The 21,008-nt window shown below is 37.3% G+C and overlaps 1 protein-coding gene across 1 annotated transcript; it reads left to right on the top strand.

The window, feature by feature from the left end:
* Positions 1–5,523: 5,523 nt before the first annotated feature.
* Positions 5,524–5,676, top strand: LOC133059242 (beta-defensin 110-like). Its single transcript, XM_061146247.1, has one exon. The coding sequence runs from the start codon at positions 5,524–5,526 to the stop codon at positions 5,674–5,676; it is 153 nt and encodes a 50-aa protein (XP_061002230.1).
* The last annotated feature ends 15,332 nt before the right edge of the window (positions 5,677–21,008 follow it).

The raw sequence follows: 21,008 nt of genomic DNA, 5'->3' as shown, positions 1-21,008 counted from the left end.
TTTACCATTGTGTCTCCTCCCATATTCTAAATACAAATATGAGATCTAAGGGTCTACGAGCATACTGAACATTATCTATTACTGGAAATGCATGGAAAAATCATTTTTACCTATTTAGACAAAATTTCTAGATATATTTCTTCCACAAGAGACTGTTTAATTTTTAGTTTCAATTTTATTTTAAAGTTGAATTTATTTTTTAAAAATAATTATTTGAATAAACATGAGCTCTCATTGAAAGTGAAAGCTGCTTAGTCATGTCTGACTCTTTGTGACCCCATGGATTATACAGTCCATGGAATTCTCCAGGCCAGAATACTGGAGTGGGTAGCCATTCCCTTCTCCAGTGTATCTTCCCAACCCAGAGATCAAACCCAGGTCTCCCACATTGCAGGCGGATTCTTTACCAGCTGAGCCACAAAGGAAGCTCAGCCACAAGGGAATACTGAAGTATGTAGCCTATCCCTTCTCCAGCAGATCTTCCAGGTCCAGGAATTGAACCACAGTCTCCTGCATTCCAGGCAATTCTTTACCAGCTGAGCTATCAGGGAAGCCCATGAGCTCCCATTAGGAAACAGGTATTTGCTGGGCATACATTAGAGGCTTACCTGCACTCTTTCACATTTTAATAACTTAAAATAGACTTTGTTTAATGTGTTGCCTTGTAGTGTAAATATCTTCAAAAGTATTTTTACAACATTCATTTCAAAAGACTTTCTCAACCTTAGCACTATTGATATTTTAGTTCAGACAATTCTTTGTTGTGGGAGCTGTCCTGCGCTCTGCCTTTAGCAGCAAGATTTTTCTCCCCACCCCAAGTCTCTATCCATCAGATGCCAATAGCACACTTTCCCCTTAATCGTGGCAACCAAAAATATCTATCTACATTGTTAAATATCTCCTTTAGGGGGCAAAATCTCTCATGGTTTAGAGTCATTTGTTTATAATTAAGCACTCTTTCTCACAGATATGTAAAGATACAAATGGAAATTAAAAAATCAGCAGTGTTTTAAGATAACCAATAAACTTCCCATGTTTTATGAGATCAAATATCTACTTTTTTATAAAAACAAATATCTATTTGAGAACAAATTATATATTTATTAATATATCTATTAATGATTTCTTTTAAAAAGAATGCTATTACAAATGAGTTAGAGATGATGATACATTGATGACTCCAGAAAAAAAATTAGCCTAACTTTTGAACAGTACATATATCAGCCACATGAAGAAGGATATTAGTAAAATTAAACGCTTGAGGTGAAAGTTTGAGTATTATTTACCACCAGATACTGGGTCATCATTACCTCAAGACCTGTAAAATGGAATTGAGAAGCCTAATATACTATTAATATGGAACAAATAAGAATTGAGTTTTTTAGTGACCAGCAAGAAATGGTAGATGGTGAGAGGTTTCTTAGAAGACATTTGAGGCACTTCTGAACATGCATTAGTCTGTGCTAGTAGAACTTCCATCTTTCAGTTCTTGATAGAGAAAACCAAAACCATCTAAAGTTTTTATTTGGTCTCTCCTTGTCTAAATCAGTGTATATTCAAGCTGCCAGCCTCTGCCTTCAGAACAAGGAACAAATGTGATAATCTTGAAGAAGGTAAACCCATGAGTATCAAGTATGAAATTAATATTCTTCCTTGCAGAAATCTTTTGTGTGTGATATAAACTGAAAATTCTCTAGAATTTAATGAAGTTCTGCAGTCAGAAAAGAAAGAGATGTCACAGATTAGTCATATTGTCTTCAGAATTTATTAGCAAAGAAGAAAAAAGCAAAAATGCTTATAAATGGGAAGATTTCTGGTAACTTTCTTGCTCATGTGCTGTAATTTTCGTTACATTTATTGACCAAACAGCTAAATAATCTTAAATTAGTTAGCTCTCAAGAGCTGAAAGTTTACACTTTCCACTCCTTTGGCCCAGAATCTAAATTTCCACGACATTATCTATTTCCCTTTATTTTTAGTTTCCCGTAAGTCTCAATTGGCCTTGATGAAATAGACGCCACAGGGTATCGGATATTTTTGCTGTTATTCAGTAGCTCAGTAACACTTAATCAGTTAAAGCATCATATTGAAAACATCAAATTCAAAGGCAGGACTAGGAAAAGAAGGATTACCATCCAGTCCTGATATCATGCATTCAAACCCAATCTATCTCAGAATTTATTTCACCTCAGTGTCCTTGGGCAAGAACAAAATCTAATTCTAATTAGTGATTTATTTAGACAGCATCTGATTAATGACTTGTTTCTTCCCAGGTATGATGTCATGGGTTTTATATTTGAAGATTAAAAAAATTACAGCTTCTGTCTTAAGGCACTCATTTATTGTCTATAAACTTGAGTTTTAAGTACTATTCAATTTGATAGAGTTAAAAAATGAATAGCACAGGGGATCTGCCCCCAAGAAGATCAACATCAACTCATAATACTGACAATAAGTGAGTTAGATTCTGCTTTCTTCACCCCCTCATTTGTTTACCAATTCAATAAATACTAGTTGAGAACCTACTGTGTGTCAGCCTTAATGTGATAAGATTGTGACACATCAATAAACAACACAGAAATCCCTAGATTTGTGGAGCCATATTTTAGAGGTAGAGAAAAATACAAACAATATACATAATATATAAGCAAATTATATTAGAAGGTAATAAATTAAACAGAGGTAGGGACCCCAAAAGGCTGTTGGGCTGTAGTAATTTAAAAGGATTTTTCAGGGGTTATTAAGAAGTTGAAATTACAGCAAAAAAATGAAAAAGGCAAAGATGTGATCATAGGAACATACCTGAGATTTGTGAGAAATGCCAGTGAGGCAAGGGTGGCTGGGCAAGAGTGACTTAGAAGGAGAGTCCTGGGTGAGCTGGTCAGAAAGGAAATGTACATACAGATTAGCCGGAGCCTTGCAGGAACTAGAAAGGATCTTGCCTTCTATTCTGAGAGAAAGCCAGCGGATTTTAGCCAGAGAAAAAACATTCTTTGAATTGTGTTTTAAAAAGACATCTCTGAAGTGCTTTCATGATTAGGAGATATTGAAATAATATGGTAATATATAATGATAGCTTGGTCCAGGGTGGTAACCCCCCCCCCCCCGAAAAAAAAGTGAGGAATGGTAGGATTATGGATATGTTAAAAGTAGAGTTAGTCAAATTTTAAGGTTTTTTTCCTTTAAGCTATTTTCTAATCTTTCTATTCTTGACCAAAATTCTTAAAAAGCAGCCCAGACTCATAGCCTCCATTCTGTCAAATCTTGTATACTCTTCTCTCCAATACATTTACCTGTATCAATTAACTGAAAATCTTCTTGCTAATATTATAAATGTCTTCTTAAAAGCAAATCCAAAGGCCTATTTTAATTCTTCATCTTGCTGGAATTCTACATGTGGCTGGAATTGGTCACTATATTGACAATCATTAACTGACTTCCCCATTTTATTTTATTTTATTTTTTCATTTTTTTTTAAATTTATTTTTGTTAGTTGGAGGCTAATTACTCTATTCTATGGCCATACCACCCTGAACATGCCCATCTGACTTCCCCATTTTAATAGTCTCTTGGATGCCGTGGCCTCTAACATTTCATCCCTGAATATCCTTTCTTCTTGTTTTCCCAAGATTATCTTGTTTATTACATTGACTTCTTCTATCAAAAAGTATTTTTCTCAATATCTTTCACAAACCGCAGAGCTGTATTTATTACCAGTTTGGGACTTATATATTTTGCTGGTTTCCAAAGTTTTTAATCTTGATATATCTAAGCAAAAAACCATCTTAAAGACATTAACTTTCTTCTAAAAATTCCTTTAAAATACTACACTTAACGGTTAGAATATATAACTGACAGACCAAGACTGGTCTAGTGAATTTCCAGCTCATAAGAAGGAACACTGCTCAAACTTTCCAGGTTCATTCAGGTCTGATCTATGTTTAAAGATCACCTCTAATACAGAGCAGGATATCACAAGGAACTCAATTACCCTAAATCCAAACCCTGGCAAAATAATTCACTATTTCTAGGTTGACCTTGTGTCATCTATTTAACTACTCTCTTTGCATTTTTCTCATCTACAAAATGAGCATGACAACAATATATTCTTTGTGAGGTTGTTATAAGGACTAGAAAATGAATTTAATATATTTTAATCAACATGGATTTGATGGATTGACAAGATATTAAGGTCTCAGGAATATTGATTAGTTTAAAAAGTACTACCCTGGCAAAAGATTTTCAAAAAGGTAGGCGCATCAACACACATACACTATCAGGTGTAAGATGGAAAGCTGGTGGGAAGTTGCTCTGTGGTACAGGGAGCCCAGTCTGGAGTTCTGTGATGACCTGGAGGGGTGGGAGATTTTAATGAATTATTCTGCTGTATTTTTTCTGACACACACATATGCAATATTTAATGTTCAAGATGTATGTGTGGTAGCTATGTTTATTACATTCTGTAGAGCAGATGAGTGGATGATTTATCCAAGATAAATAAGTACCATGATAAAATTGAAGGGAAAAAAATAAGCTTGACCATCAGAGTATCTTCTAAAGCATTCATTGCTTTACAACTGGCTTTTTAAATTGAACTTTTAAGAAAAATAAAATCTTAAAGTACCAACACTATTTGCTTCTGTTTAATATAATTTAATGTATGAATACAAATCTGTGAATCCGGAATCGCAAAACTTCTTTCTTTGTGCTGTCCCAAATGACTCACAACAAACTAGGAGGCTATCGGGGGGCTCCACTTTCTACTAAATACTTAATGTACAACAAAACTGTTTTCCTATGTGCATCTATAAATGTTTTAGTTTTTAATAAATTACTGTATGAGTAAGTATTTTCATGCCTACTGTGTTACAGTCATCCGGAATATATATATATCAAGTAAGAGAAAACAAAGAATCAGAAGAAACCCTAACTGTCATATATGTGTTTATATTTTGGCTGCAAGAATAAAGTATTGCAACAAATGTTCAAGAAAAATGCATATAGTGAAGCACAAAATTGTGTTATGTAGACTGTTAATAGGAATATATCCATTTGCTCTGGTATAATGAAAACAATTTCAATTAAGAGTAAGATCTGGAATTGACAAAGTATTGAACAAATGATACTATAAAGAAATAAGGATAGATTTTTTAAAAGTGAGAAAACATGAAAATGAAAATTATAGGCTTTTTAAGAACTATAAACACCATCTTCATGAAAGTCTGGGAAAGTCAATCTGCTCTTAATAATAAAGTAAGAAAAAAAAAAGATAGGAGAGCAAGAGCCCCTAGGAGCCACCTGAAGTTTAATACTGATGTGAACTGTAAGATAATGTAAAAGGTGTATGTAAGTAAAATGTTTTTATCTTGTTTATTGTCAGAAATAACTGGTAAATTGTGTTATAAAACAATTTTACATCTCAAATGCTCCATCTCCTATGCACATGATCTCATGACTAGAACAGGTTTTCTTTTACCCTTGAGTAAAAAGCCCCCCCTATGAAAAATTAGATTGATCTCTAAGATGTCTTTCTTGATTGCAGCCAGAAGTGAACTTGAACCAAAGTATAGATTTGAGAGATGCCAAGAAGTTAAAGGAATATGTAAACCATTTTGTGATGATATTGAGTATGATTACGGATATTGCATTAAATGGAGAAATCAATGCTGCATATAAATGCTGGAAATCAGAGTATTTGAACATCAAAGTCTGGAACAGAGTTGCATCCTATTGACCCAAGAGTGGGTAAAAAGAAAATGTTTGCAGTATTGAATGGAAATATGTACTTTTGAATCTTCAGTACCATTATTTACACCAATAAAAATAATCTGCAGTCTCTAACCTGTTTATTCTTTGCACACTTTCTTTGTATTTCAGATGGAGGAACATATTAATTCAGCAAGGGAACTCTCTAATTGTGCTTATCGTCTCATTTTGACCACTTTTGCTACTACAGGAGCTAGGAAAGAAAAAATATCATTTAGTTTCACTAGAGATTATTAATGTCACATACCCTTGTGTGCTTGAAATTATTTAGGCTACTTTGTCTGAAATACTTAAATTATACTGTTTACATGGATGTCAATATGTCTTGTGATTCCATTTAATCAAGACAAGCACTAATTTCTGGACTAGCCACTTCAAAGGTGAACATATTAGCTGTCAAGCAGAACACAGAAGCCACACCAGGGCTTACAGGGAACAAGAGAGACCTGTAGGCTGCAAGTTTGAAAGTAGAATGTCTGTGGCTCAGAGACACATTGTTCAAGGACTTTCACCCACATAGTTTTTATTACTCTTCCACAGATAGTTATGAAAGCTGGAAAGTTAGTTTTTTTGGTTTGTTTGTTTGTTGGCCAGGCTCCACAACATGTGGGATCTTAGTTTCTGGACCAAGGTTCAGACCTGTGCCCCCCTGCATTAGAAGTGTGGAGTCTTAACCACTGGACTGCCATGAAAGTCCCTGGAGAGTTAGTTCAAAAACAAGAGTAATAAAGTTTTCTAAGTTAAAACTGGAGATTCAAAGATAAAAAAAAAACTCAAAACCATTACTCAGTAGACTACTTAGCAATCATTAACAAACTTAACACCCTTGAAGACTGTTAGGCCATGGATGACTTAGTGAAGTTCTTTAGCTATCATCCTGTTAATAAACCACAGATTCAATGATTTTCTAAGATTTAGAACTAAACTATGAACCAAAGAGGTAAACTATAAATACAGATATGTGTGTCCCTTATCCCAAACTCTGGTGAGCTTCAGATATATAATATCATTGTTTCTTGCTTTAAGAAATCTCACCAGCCACAGGACTTTGAAATTTATAATGTTTTCCTTTTTTTTAGCACATCTTTCTTTAATAAAAGGAGCATATTTATTGGAATTTTTGTTGAAACCTATTGGAAAGGTGAGACCAAAAATGGAAACGTTCTTTGCCCAAGGCTCACACAGCCAGGAAGTAGTAAAGGGACATTCAAACTCATTCAGTCTGTCCACACATCCTATGCACTGGCCTAACAGACAGCTTGGATATACCCACCCAGTTCTCCTGGGCTTGGTGGGGAGAAAAATGTGCCTTGTTCTGCATTTCAGGCATCACTTAACCAGAGCAAGAGAAGTGATAAGACATTGTCCAAATGGAAGAAATGGTGTAGACAAGTTTGTGCCTGACAAAAATGGAGAGTGTGACTAAATCAGTGGCATCAGACATGGATAAGCATCAGAAAAATTTAGGGGTATGGCTTTAAAAGTGCAATATTCTGAACCATACCCGTGAACCACAGAATGAGACAGTTCACTGGTGGTTCCAAAGACAGTGTGTTCTTTAAGCCATCCCATTTGATTCTAAACATTATGAAGTTCAGAGAACCACTGATTCACGTAATCCATCTGTTGTTTCTGAGCATGAATTCACCTTTAATTTTAGATTCAGTCATCTACCATTTACTAAAGCTTAAATAGCTTTAGTGCTATGTTATATACAGAGAGAAATTAGAGGAGCTCATTATTGCCTTTCAGAAATTTGTTCATTCACAAATTCATTGATTCTAGTGTAGTGAATAAGAACATGGGCTCGAGAATCATTCTGCTTTGGTGTCTAATGTCAACAATGGCAGTTACTAGTACAATGACTTCGAACAAGTTATTAAATGAATGCCTCTAATCTTCATTTACCTTCATGTGAAATGATAACAGTAAAACATGGCACGGTGATGACAGCAGTATCTACCCCACACGCTTGCTGTTGTGTTTAACTGAGATAGTATAAAGTGCTCGGTAACAAATATGTAGCACATATTCAATAAATACTGTTACTGGGCATCTAGTAAGAACCAAGTCTTTGGCTAAATTATAAAAAATAAAAATAGAGGTACTTCCCTGGCTGTCTAGTGGTTAAGATCATTCATCCCAAATGCAAGGAGCATGGGTTCGATCCCTGGTCAGGAAACTAGATTCCACATGCCATGCACAGCCTGACCTAAAACATAAAATAAGTACATTAAGATTAAAGGTTCTAAAAAATGAATTAGTTAATGAAATAAAAATAGTGGAGTTGTAAAGAATATGTATACAATCTATATACTCTTCAGGACATTTCTTTCACCATTGTCCCTTATTCAAGCCATATTTAGTGTGGTAAGTCATAATTAGGCTTCCCTGGTGACTCAGATAGTAAAGAGTCTGCCTGCAACGCAGGAGACCCAGGTTAGATCCCTGAGTCGGGAAGACCCCCTGGCAAAGGGCATGGCTATCCACTCCAGTATTCTTGCCTGGAGAATTCCATAGACAGAGGAGCCTGGTGGGCTATAGTCCACGGGATCACAAAGAGTCTGTGGGAGCAACTAACACTTAACATGTCATAATCACTTATTTAAACTTAAGAAGACAAAGCATTCATTCCCCTCAATCATTTTCCATAACCAAAGAAAGGGAGAAAAGTGGGTAATAACCCTTTATGAATTGGTCTCTGATGCCTTAAGATTAGAATTCTGACATTCACTTTCTCAGAAGTGCCATTTTCTAAAATTTTCTGGGTAGATAATAAATACTGTATTTGCTGTTGTAGCTTTGTTTCAATCCTCATTCAATAGGTCTGTGTTAAATATGTATTCTCCCCTATGCACCACTTTAAAATTGTCAAAATCCTTCACTCTTGGAATTTATATTTGAATGAGATGTGGCAGTTAATAATGACAGTGGTAATAATTATACCAAACCATAAAAATAAATAACTTAAAAAAACAAAAGCTGACAATGAATCTGGCTAATTTCAGATAAAGACAAATAAAGAACACCAAAGATACATTTCAGTGAAGCAAGGCTTACTATAATTATTAGAGTAGTCACAAAAAAAGCCTTTAAAATATTTTCTGATAAGATGACATGTGAGTAGCAGAGATCAAATTTTTTAAAAAATAAATTGATTCTGGGTAAAAGAGTGAGAGGATTCCAGCTTGAAAGAATGCTTGATAATGAGGCTGAAATATCACGTATCACACCCATACACACACACAGTCAAAATCTTTCTGAAGAAAAGGGAAGATTGCTGTTGGGTGCGGGGTAAAGAAACATGTTCAGTGAGAAAATAAACTTCATCTGAGTAAAATTTGAAATGACACACAGAAATGGATCACATGCAGAATATGTATGAATGATTAATAACTATTGTGACTTTAAAATCCATAAATTAAAATTCACTTAGACTAAGTAGGGGAAGCATGTAACATAATCAATACTCTGTTTTCAAAATTAAAATGTAATGTTTTGATTACCACATTAATTTCCTTAGCTTAAGATAACTCACAGATACCTTAATACCAAAAGTAATCAATGTATTTGGATAGTTATAGAATTCTTTCTTTCTTCAAACCACTAACTTAAGTGACGGTATTACGAACAAAGATATTAGGAGGAAGCATCAGTAAGGACATACATTTTCATTAAGTACTGCCTAAGCAACTACTAAACTATGATCACTGGAGGTAGTTACAGATTAATATTTCTATTTCACTGTATAAAAAGGTAAAATAGTAATGGACTTTGCCTACTTAGCTGTGGCTTTCTTTTATATTGCCCTTGATGGCTCAGTGGGTAAAGAATCCTCGGGCAATGTAGGAGACACAACAGATGCAAGTTCAATTGTTGGGTCGGGAAGATCCCCTGGAGGAGGAAATGGCAACCCAGAACTCCAGTATTGTTGCCTAAAAAATCCCATGGACAGAGGAGCCTGGTGGGCTATAGTCCATGGGGTCACAAAAGAGTCAGACACTACTGAGTACACACTGTTCCTTAATCTATAAACTTAAATGCCCTTTCTCCTTACATTTCCATCCTCTTTCCTACCACTCACCTTTTGTTTATAACACAAAACTGTTGCCCTAAACTCAAGGATACTTCTGAAAGTGTGAGGGTAGACGTCTGCCCAAACACTGAAAGTGGTCATTGTTAACTGAATCATTAAGATAAATATTCCCATTGTACTAAGATTTACTCCTCCTCCTCGTAGTAGTAGTAGTATTGATTAGGCAGAGACTTTCACACTACAAGAAAGTGTGGTGTAACTGCAAGCAAATTCTCAGCATCAATTCTTTCATGTGTAATTTTTTTTAATGATTCATAAGTAATAAGATAGCGAAAAATATACATTCGTCGCTTCAGTTGTCTGACTCTGTGTGACCTTATGGACTGTAGCCCGCCAGGCTCCTCTGTCCATGGGATTCTCCAGGCAAGAATACTGGAGAGGATTGCCATGCTCTTCTCCAGGGGATCTTCCTGACCCAGGGATCGAAACCATGACTGGAGTCTCCTGAATTGGCAGGCACGTTCCTTACTTCTAGTGCCACCTGGGAATACATTCGTTAGACTATAAGATTTGTCACCAAAATCAAGACAAAACACAGAAGCCAATGGACATTGAACAACATTTTCTCACCAGACTACACTTCTAATAGCTATCTTTAAGGTTGGTTTACTTTTCAAAGTTTATATCATTGTCTTTAGCACCCAATTATGGCTTACTATAAAATAAAAACAACTAGTTGCACCAGAGTTCTGCGTGACATACTATTTTTGACTCATCTCATTAACAATATTCAATAGTTTCCTCTACTCTTTTGAACAGCAAGGAAGATTCAGATTGAATTAGAAAAGGTATTTGTTGGAATGAAAGGAAAGATCAGTTTACACTATTTACCAGTGTCTAGATTCTCCTAAACGGAGAAGGCAGTGGCACCCCACTCCAGTACCCTTGCCTAGAAAATCCTGTGGATGGAGGAGCCTGGTAGGCTGCGGTCCATGGGGTCGCTAAGAGTCGGACACGACTGAGCAAATTCACTTTCATTTTTCACTTTCATGCATTGGAGAAGGAAATGGCAACCCACTCCAGCGTTCTTGCCTGGAGAATCCCAGGGACGGGGGAGCCTGGTGGGCTGCCGTCTATGGGGTCGCACAGAGTTGGACACACGACTGAAATGACTTAGCAGTAGCAGATTCTCCTAAAAGTAGAATCCCCAGGGAGTGTTTTTATTTTTTTCAAAGTTTCTCCTTCCAGAAGGAGTCTTCAGCTGTAAAAATAAAAGGTGAGAACAAATGAATTGTAATATTTCTTGGTAACCACCAAGTTACCAGGTTTTCATTATTATGTGGTTTCCTTTGAATTCTAAACAACCGTTTTAGGTGATTTGGATATTCAGTAATAATAATGGTTAAGATTATCGATTCACAATGCATACATGCTCAGTTGCTCAGCCTTGTCCGACTCTTTGCGACCCTTTGGACTATAGCCCACTAGGCTCCTCTGTCCATAGGATTTTTCAGTCAATAAAAATGGGTTGCAGTTTCCTCTTCCAGGGATGTTTAATTCCAGTTTCACTACTAACCAGCTAGCTGGTTGACTTTGGGAGAGTTACTTCAATCTCTGTGTTTGTATCCTTGTACAAAAAATGGAGCTAAGTATTATACCTACTTCAGAGGACTTTCATAAGGCTTAATACTAGTCTATGCAAGTTACACAGAGTAATGTTGTTCAGTGGCTCAGTCATGTCTGACTCTTTGCAACCCCATGGACTGCAGCATGCCAGGCTTCCTTGTCCTTCACCATATCCTGGAGCTTGCCCAAGCTCATGTCCATTGAACTGGTGATGCCATACAAGCATCTCATCCTCTGTCATCCCCTTCTCCCGCCTTCAATCTTTCCCAGCATCAGAGTCTTTTCCAGTGAGTTGGCTCTTCACATCAGGTGGCCAAAGCATTGGAGCTTCAGCTTCAGCATCAGTCCTTCCAATGAATATTCAGGGTTGATTTCCTTTAGGAAACACAGAATAATGCCTTGCAGGTAGTCTGTATTTAATGGGTGTTTTTAAAGTGCAATAAGATTACAAATTTCAGAGCAGCTGAGCCTCTTGGACTTGTGGATTCTAAAGATAGGAACAATCAGTAATGATCAGAGCTTGCATAAGATATTTTTTTAGTGGAAAGAAGTAGAAATCATAGCAGAAGATTCAGCCACTGATATATATGCATTATTTGGTTTTTTAACAATTTAATGTCTTCATCTATAAAAAGTTTTATGATCCTTTCCAACTTGAAACTTCTTAAAAGTGTCCATTAACCTGTACTGGTGTATAAAATTAATCCCATAATGAATTCTTCATCTTTAATTTTAAAGCTTTCCATTGGTAAATTTAAATGTACAAAGTTTGAAGGGGACTTTTGAAATAGCGCATTGTTTCTAATAGTGAAGAGGAATGAAAATGGCATCATAATTTTGTAGTAAAAATAGATCATGATGTTATTTTAGGTTTCTTATTTCTAAAATGTGAAACCTAAAACCCAGTGCCAGGCCAAGGAAGATGTTATGCAGAAAAGTAGTAGAAACTGTCAAGATTTTAAATGGAGACTTGTAAGAGACTAGCATTACACTTGGCATTTTCTTTTGATACTCTTTCTTAGCATTTTACTTTTCCAGCATTCCCAACATCTGTGTCTTTCTGGAAAAACTCCCTAGGTAGACATATCTCAGTCCAACATCACTAAAGTCTTGCCACCTTCTCTGAACTAGTACTTATAACTCCAAGAGTCCTTACCTGTAGTTCTGAACGATATACTTATTGTATCATCTAACTTCATAGGAAGAAAGTTAAAACGTTTTTTTAAAATCCAAATACCTGACTCAAATAAATGGAAGTATGAAGCCTCACACATCATTTGGTTCATATACTTCATGTCAGTTCTTCACTATTTTAAAAAGTTCCTCCCTGCCATCTCTCTCTCTCTTTCTTAATCACTACTTGTGATCTCATTCTTTTCCATTTTCCACCTTTAATTTTCTTTGCCTTTGCCTCTAAAAAAATATTTTATTAATAGAAATCTAGAATCTGAATTTCTCCCTTACGAAACACTATGGCATCCATTTTAAGCAATAAATCAATAAATTAACTTGTCTCCTATGCATCCAGTTTTGTTCTACTTATGTCAGTTCCTTAGGAGAATTGAGATGAGAATCACTCATATCCTTATGTTTGTTCTGGGTGATTCAGATGTCACTGGTTCTAATGTCATATTTAAGCAAAGAGAGAAAAAGTCATGCAATTTATGAGTTTAACTGATGTTTTAGTTTGATCAGTTCAGTTCAATCAGTTGTGTCCGAATCTGCAACCCCACGGACTGCAACATGCGAGGCTTCCCTGTCCATCACCAACTCCCAGAGCTTACTCAAACTCATGTCCATTGAGTCATTGATGCCATCCAACCATTTCATCCTCCATCATCCCCTTCTCCTTATGCCTTCAATCTTTCCCAGCATCGGCCTGATAGGATCCGACTTGATAGGATCAGCTTATTTTATATGGGTGAAATGGATACAGCTACACTGAAGCAAAATGGTTTATTTGGTCCTAGATCATCTTCTTACCCATACCATTATAACAACACCTGGCTTTACAATCATCTTTTGTATTTTTCATACTTGCTAATTTGTTCTACTAACATACAATAGGTCTTATTAAATCTCCAGCTGTTTAGGGTTATTTTTTATGTTTTAGAGAGGTATTAAGAAAATGATTTTCCTTGGCTTGATTATAAGTATATAAGCAACTTTGAGATAAAGAATGGAGCACAGAAGTAATGATACTAGATTACTGTTTTTAAAACTCGGATTATACAATACTCTAATAACTTGTTTTTCCTCAATGACCCAGGAAGTTAGACCATAATTCATTCAGTTATAAGAATACATTTTTTTTATTTTCACACCTAGCCAAATGGTTTATGCTTAAATATATTTAGGTAATATTTTTCACATATGTTACCTATTTAATCCTTCACATAAACCTTTAAGTATAATTGGTCCTACCAATCCAGTCTTCAAAGAGAAAATCTTGAGGCTCATCTAGTGAATATTTATCCCAGTTATACAGTTAGTAAACAGAAGAGCCAGACCTCAAGATTAGTTCTCTGTGTCTCTTTCCATTTTTAATGCACTACTTTCCCCTATGGGTGAGCTATTCCTATGGATGAATCATTATATGGTATATAAATAATTACACTGACTATTCTTATAGTATAACTATGATAATTTTTAATGTAACAGTACTAGAACTGTGTTCTAGAAATATTTTCTGTTTGTAGAAAAATTCCAGAAATAGTATCTATCTCAGGCCATATGATTTTACATGGTGAACACTCATTACTCAGTTATGAGAGTGAAGAAGGTCAGGATTTGGTGGTGTCGACCCTGTCACCACACTACTTAAGAGTCCATTTCTACTCTACCAATCATCACATGTGTGATTTGAGGAAATTACACAATCCCTCTGTGCCACAGTTTCCTCAGGTACAAAATGAGAAGTTTTTATGTCATGGAAATCATCATGAGGATTCAACTCATTAATCCCTATAAAGTGCTTAGAACACTGCCTCGCATGTAAGTACTCAAAAAGGCATGTGGCTGAAAATGTTGATGATGCTGAATATGTGCTTTCAATTAAAGAATGAGGAAGGTTTTAACCTCATTATTGGCTTGTATAGCTGAAAATGAGTTCACATTTGGTTCTTTGAGGTCATAAGAGAAGTCCTCTATTTTCCTTTTGCTGTTTCACAACACTTAATGCATATCTGCTCAATCTTGAATGGCAGAATTAATCAGCATAGTAATCACTCTGAGAAAGCTATAAAAACAAGAGTTCATCTTTCTTTTATCAAAGAATAGCACACCTCTGTCATTTGAGCTCTGCCTCAACTTCACTCAAGGAACAATATCAGCAATGAAGATACTTTGTATTTTCCTGACCTTTATCTTGACGGTTTCCTGTGGTCCAGCAGGTAATTTTCCTTAACATGGGAAAAGAGGGAAGGACAACTGTTTGTTTGTTTTTTTGTTTTTTTAAATAAGTGCTTTACTCTGGAAAATAAACCAAATTATAGTTAGGAGACCCTATATGAATTCACAATGTGATTCACTAATTATTTTGTGTGGAAGAAGAAATGAGTGGAGCTGAGAGTTGAGAATATAAAAGGGAACCAGTTACCAACATGGTATAATCAAATCTGTTTATTGCTGTTTTTGATGAGACTATGACTCCTTATATGCTTCATAATACCCTGTCTTTTTATATTCAGTCTAAGGAACTGATATTATAGTTGTTGCCAAATTAAGCTTTCTACTTCTATTGTTGTTGTTTACTCTTTTGTAACCCCATGGACTGTAGCCCATTAGGTTCCTCTGTCCATGGGATTTCCCAGGCAAGAATACTGAAGTGGGTTGCCATTTCCTTCTCCAGGGAATCTTCCCAACCCAGTCATAGAATCCACTACTTCTGCATTGCAGGTGGACTCTTTACCACAGAGCCACCTGGGAAGCCCAAGCTTTCTACTACTGGTCCAGTAACTTGTGGTAAGGGAAAAAGGCATTGGAGTGGATGACTATTTAGAACACAAAATATGTAGACTATTTTATCCACATCATTTTGTCTTTACTCTTGAGAAAATGTGCACAGATTATTTATAAATATTCTATTTACAATAACAAAAAAAGCTAATGGCAAAGGAAATATCATTGGGTAAATAAATACTTACATTGTTTGTTGTTCAGTCACTAAGTCATGTCCAACTCTTTGCGACCCCATGGACTGAAGAACATCAGCCTTCCCTGTCCTTCACTATCTCCTGGAGTTTGCTCAAACTCACATCCATTCATTCTATGATACCATCCAACCATCTCATTCTGTTTTGCCCTCTTCTCCTCCTGCCCTCAATCCTATAGGCAATAAAATCCAAATTCTTTAATATAGTTGCCTGGACATGATTTCAGAAACAAAATGATTTAACTCTAGAAACAACTTTATTATTATCTATCTACCTATTTATTCATCTACCTACACAAGGCAATTAAACCTTGATTCATGATCAAAGACACTTTTTCCTAGTTTTACAGAGGAAAACAAGAGAAAAAATAAAAGAAGTTGAAGAAAGAAAAAGACAGTGTTATCTTGTTCGTGGTGCTTGCAAGACTTCATGCGGCCAATGGGAATACAAATACACTGACTGCAGTTTGGAGCCCTGCTGTGTTGCACGGGAATATGTACCACCAGTCCAACCCGTTCCTATCAGTAAATCTTATAAAACTGTAACTTACACTTCTACTATACTGCATAACACTACCGATGCAAGTTATAATTCTAGTACATTACATAATACTACAGATGTAAATTATACTTCTACCACACTACATACTACCAAGGCAAGTTATAATTACATCACAGTACGTAACGGTACAGATATAAATCATAATTTTACTACATCTAATACTGCAGTGTAAATTATAATTCCACTATATAACACTATATTATAACAATATTATTAATAAAAATGATCTTTCTATCATCTATAAATCTATTTTCACACATTTCCTAGCTTTCTGGAATATACAACTATATAATGACAGCTAGTGAGTTCAGTGTTAGGTTAGTACAAGAGAAATAAAGAAGAGTGGTCCCCTCTCCATTAAACCTGAAGAAGTTCTTCTCCACCCACATGCAAACACCTTCCACACTTAATACTTCTCTTTACCTCTGGCTTGTGCAAGAGCCTAGTTATTTTCACAAGATCTTTAAAGTATCAGCTATCAATCATGGTTTATGCTACCTTTCCACAGTTTCAGCAAAAATGCACTTGGGCCTTAGACACAAAGTTTTATATATTTTAGTCATGTAATAAGATCGTATGATAATATAATTGTGAGAAAGAGCAACGAACAAAACTCACAAGGAGTAAAATGTGATGAGAATAAGAGCAAGTTAAAAATTTTAGAAGGTATACTTTTTCTTCTTATAGTAACATTTGGAAAATTACAGAAATGTTTAAAGATGAAAATAAAAATCATTTCTAATTCTGCCATCCTGTGCCAACTATTTCTCATAATCAGTAACATAGGGAGCCAATACGTGAGTCTTCTCTCCTGGTCCATAAGAGCTTATTTAATTCCTTCACCTTATAATTCTGTATTTAATATTTCTGTCCTCATCTTTGTCTTCAATAAATCCATTGTGTTTCCAGTTTTCCACATTCCACATTAATTTTATCACAATGTAAAGCTGTTAACAAAAACTGTCTTATGAATTATAAATCTTTCCATCAGTAAATGCTTGGTATTCAGAATCTCAAGTCTCCACTGAGTGTATTTTTTACATGTAGCTAGAGCACACATCTGGAAAATAAAGGGGAAAAAAGGTTAGAGCAAATGAAAAAAGCTTAGTCAATTTGAGATTTAAGAAGAAATGGTAAGTCTCAACTTTCTTTTTCCTATTGTTCAGTCACTCAGTTGTATCCAACTCTTTGTGATTGCATGGTCTGCAGCACTCCAGGATTCCCTGTCTTTCACTATCTCCCTAAGTTTGCTCAAACTCATGTCCATTGAACTAATGGTGTCATCCAACCATCTGATCCTCTGTTGTCCCCTTCTCCTCCTGCCTTCTACCTTTCCCAGTATCCAGGGTCTTTTCCAATGAATCAGCTCTTCGTACCAGGTGGCCAAAGTATTGGAAATTCAGCATCAGTCCTTGCAAGGAATATTCAGGTTGATTTCCTTTAGGATTGACTGGTTTGATCTCCTTGCTGTCCAAGGGATTCTCAGGAGTCTTCTCTAGCACAGTTCGAAAGCATCAATTCTTCGGTCCTCAGTCTTCTTTGTGGTCTAACTCACACATCCTTATATGGATGTGTGAAAAACCATAGCTGGAAAAACCATAGCTTTAGCTATTTGGACCTTTGTCAGCAAAGTGGTGTCTTAGCTTTTTAATATGCTGTCTAGGTTTGTCATAGCTTTTCTTCATAGAGCAAGCATCTTTTAATTTCATGGCTGCAGTCATGGTCCACAGTGATTTTGGAGCCCAAGAAAATAAAATCTGCCACTGTTTCCATTTTTTCCCCATCTATTTGCCATGAAGTGATGGGACCAGATACCATGATTTTAGTTTTTCAGATGTTGAGTTTTAAGCCAACTTTTTCACTCTCCATTTTTCACCTTCACTGAGAGGCTTTTTAGTTCTTCTTCTCTTTCTGCCATTAGGGTGGTTTCATCTGCATAACTGAGGTTACTGATCTCAGCTTTCTTACTTGAAAAAATTGATGAAACACATTCATTAGTAAATATGGTAATAGTTATAGATTTAAAGGAAACTTTGACATTTTGAGTTTAGATTTTCCTACTGTAAACATGTATGAAACTCAGGAAAGAAAAAATGTTCTTCAAATATAGATTTGAGATATTTCAAATATATATTGAAAGCAATGAGAAAAATCACTTTAGGGAATCACTTAAGGGAAAATTAAGAAGAAAAAAAGTCTGAAATTTCAAGCAATAACATTTAGGTATGTTAAGAAAAAGTTAGAAACTACAAGCGGGAGTAAGACGAAGCTACCCAGTGAGAAGGAGAAGGCAATGGCACCCCACTCCAGTACTCTTGCCTGGAAAGTCCCATGGACAGAGGAGCCTGGTAGGCTGCAGTCCATGGGGTCGCTAAGAGTCAGACATGACTGAGCAGCTTCACTTTCACTTTTCCCTATCATGCATTGGAGAAGGAAATTGTAACCCACTCCAGTGTTCTTGCCTGGAGAATCCCAGGAATGGGGAAGCCTGGTGGACTGCCGACTATGGGGTTGCACAGATTTGGACACAACTGAAGCAACTTAGCAACAGCAGCAACAGCTAGTGAGAACTCACTCCCAGGCTCCATGCCTTCCCAAATAATAATATCCCAGACAAAGAAGAAAAGAGGCAATCCATTTCTACTGTGTGTGTGTGTGTGTGTGCGTCTGTGTGTGTGTGTGTGTGTGTGTGTGTGTGTGTTAGTCAGTCAGTCCTGTCCAACTCTGTGACCCCATGGACTATAGCCCACCAGGCTCCTCTGTCCATGGAATTCTCCAGGCAAGATTATTGGGGATTCCTATTATACGCTGTGTTAATTTTTGATCCACAGAATTGATGAACATAGTAAAATGGTTTCTGTTTTAAGCCATCAAGTTTCAGAGTAATTTGTTGTACACCAATATTAACCAGTGTATAACTTCCAAACAAAAAAAAAAAAAAAAGTGTAAAAAAAAAAAAAGGAAAAGAAACAATACATAAGGAATCACAGCCAGAAATTCTGAAATGATGAAGCTGAGTTCCGTTGATTCATTCAGTCGTGTCTGACTCTTTGTGACCCCAGGACTGCAGCACATGAGGCCTCCCTGTCCATCACCAATTCCTGGAGCTTGCTCAAACTCATGTCCATCAAGTCAGTGATGTCATCCAACCATCTCATCCTCTGTCATCCCCTTCTCCTGCCTTCAATCTTTCCCAGCATCAGGATCCTTTCCAATGAGTCAGCTCTTCCCATCAGGTGGCCAAAGTATTGGAGCTTCAGCTACAACATCAGTCCTTCCAATGAATATTCAGGATTGATTTCCTTTAGGATTGACTGGTTTGATCTTCTTGCAGTCCAAGGGAGTCTCAAGAGTCCTTTCCAAGAAGAAACAAGATGGTGGAAGAATAGGTGGACGTGGAATACACCTCTCTCCATGGATACATCGGGAATACACCTTCAGACACAGAAGGGCATGGAGAACACCAGCTGAGAGCGTATCAGAGTACCTGACCAGCAGAAAAGACAATATAGAACTCACACAAAACTCAGTAGGATGAAGGAATTAGCTGGGAAAACGGGAGTGTTAGTAGGACTGGACCTGCCCTCAGTGGGTGGGGGAACTGAAGCAGGAGTCCGATCCCCACATCAGGGCAATTGTCTGAGTCAGAAGAGAAACATTTAAGGTTGAGAGTGAAACAGCTGGTCTGTGGCAGCCTAAATGGAATGAGAATCAGACAGTCCTTGCCGCAGCCATACATACCCTAGATGGTACAGTGGCTGGGAGCTGGAGTTTAGGGATTGTGGAGCAATCCAAGGGTGAGCGCTGCTGTTGACTGCGGAAAGTTGGATCGAGGGGATGTGAGGAAGGAGATTGTGGTGGGAAATGCTTGTGGAGGAAAGCCGGGCAGCCATGGAAGCAAGGCGATACTGCTGAGTCACGCTAGGTGGTGGAGCCCTCACCATAGCCTCTCTCCCTGCACACACCAGCAGTGGCCGCCGAACAATAGAGAGACTGGCCCGTCAAATGCCTGATGCGCTGAAGTACAAAGTAGGACCCCAGCCAGGGCGCTCCTTTAAGTGCCTGACACGCTGATTACAGAGTAGGACCCCAGGCGAGGGAGCCCTCTCAGTGCCTGATGGGCGGAGTTATGGAGAAAGACTTCTGGTCACCAGCTACAAGAGGCCTGACAAAAGACTCTGATAGGCTCAGAACTCCTTCCGCGGAGGCAGTCCGTGTCCCTGCACACTTGGCGCTTCCAGGCTCCCTGCAAGCCAAGCAGCTGCACCACCTTCACGGTCAACTCCCACTGGGAGAGAGCTGCAACAAACAAAAAACGTCTTGTGATGCCTGTGAACAGAGGGTCGCTTCGGTAGTGTCTGACTCTTTGCCACCCTGTGGACTGTGGGCTTCCAGGCTTCTCTGTCAGGGAAGGGGGTTCTCCAGGCAAGAGTCCTAGAGTGTATTGGCCAATAATGGTTGTCATACCCTTCTAGAGCACTGTATTTCCTGCTGCCTTAGCTGCCAACTCCCCTGAGTACCTGGTGCTGCCAGCTCCCTTGTGACTTAAGCAGCTCCACCACCTCCACACCTGGCCCTCACAGGGGCAAACCCAAGTCCTCCACGGCAGCCTCAGGAGCAAACCCCGGTGGACGACCCATATCCAGAGGTGGAAATAAAACCACAATTGAAACCCAGGGGTGTGTGACTGAGGAAGAAAACCCAAAACCTTCCCACCAGCTGTACAAGCTGCAGATTAACTCCACATGATCAACTAGGCAGACTCTGTGTCTGAGTTACATATAAAAGGTTATATATGTATAAGTTATATATAAAAGAGAGCTTCCACAAAAGAAAACATACTAGGTCTGATAGCTGTTGACATC

This window comes from Dama dama, chromosome 7 (assembly GCF_033118175.1).
Source record: "Dama dama isolate Ldn47 chromosome 7, ASM3311817v1, whole genome shotgun sequence".
In the NCBI taxonomy this organism is placed as follows: domain Eukaryota; kingdom Metazoa; phylum Chordata; class Mammalia; order Artiodactyla; family Cervidae; genus Dama; species Dama dama.
This window is presented reverse-complemented; position numbering and strand designations above follow the sequence as displayed.

Coding starts and splice junctions, on each gene's coding strand:
- LOC133059242 (XM_061146247.1), top strand. CDS start 5,524: ATGTCTTTCTTGATTGCAGCCAGAAGTGAACTTGAACCAAAGTATAGA.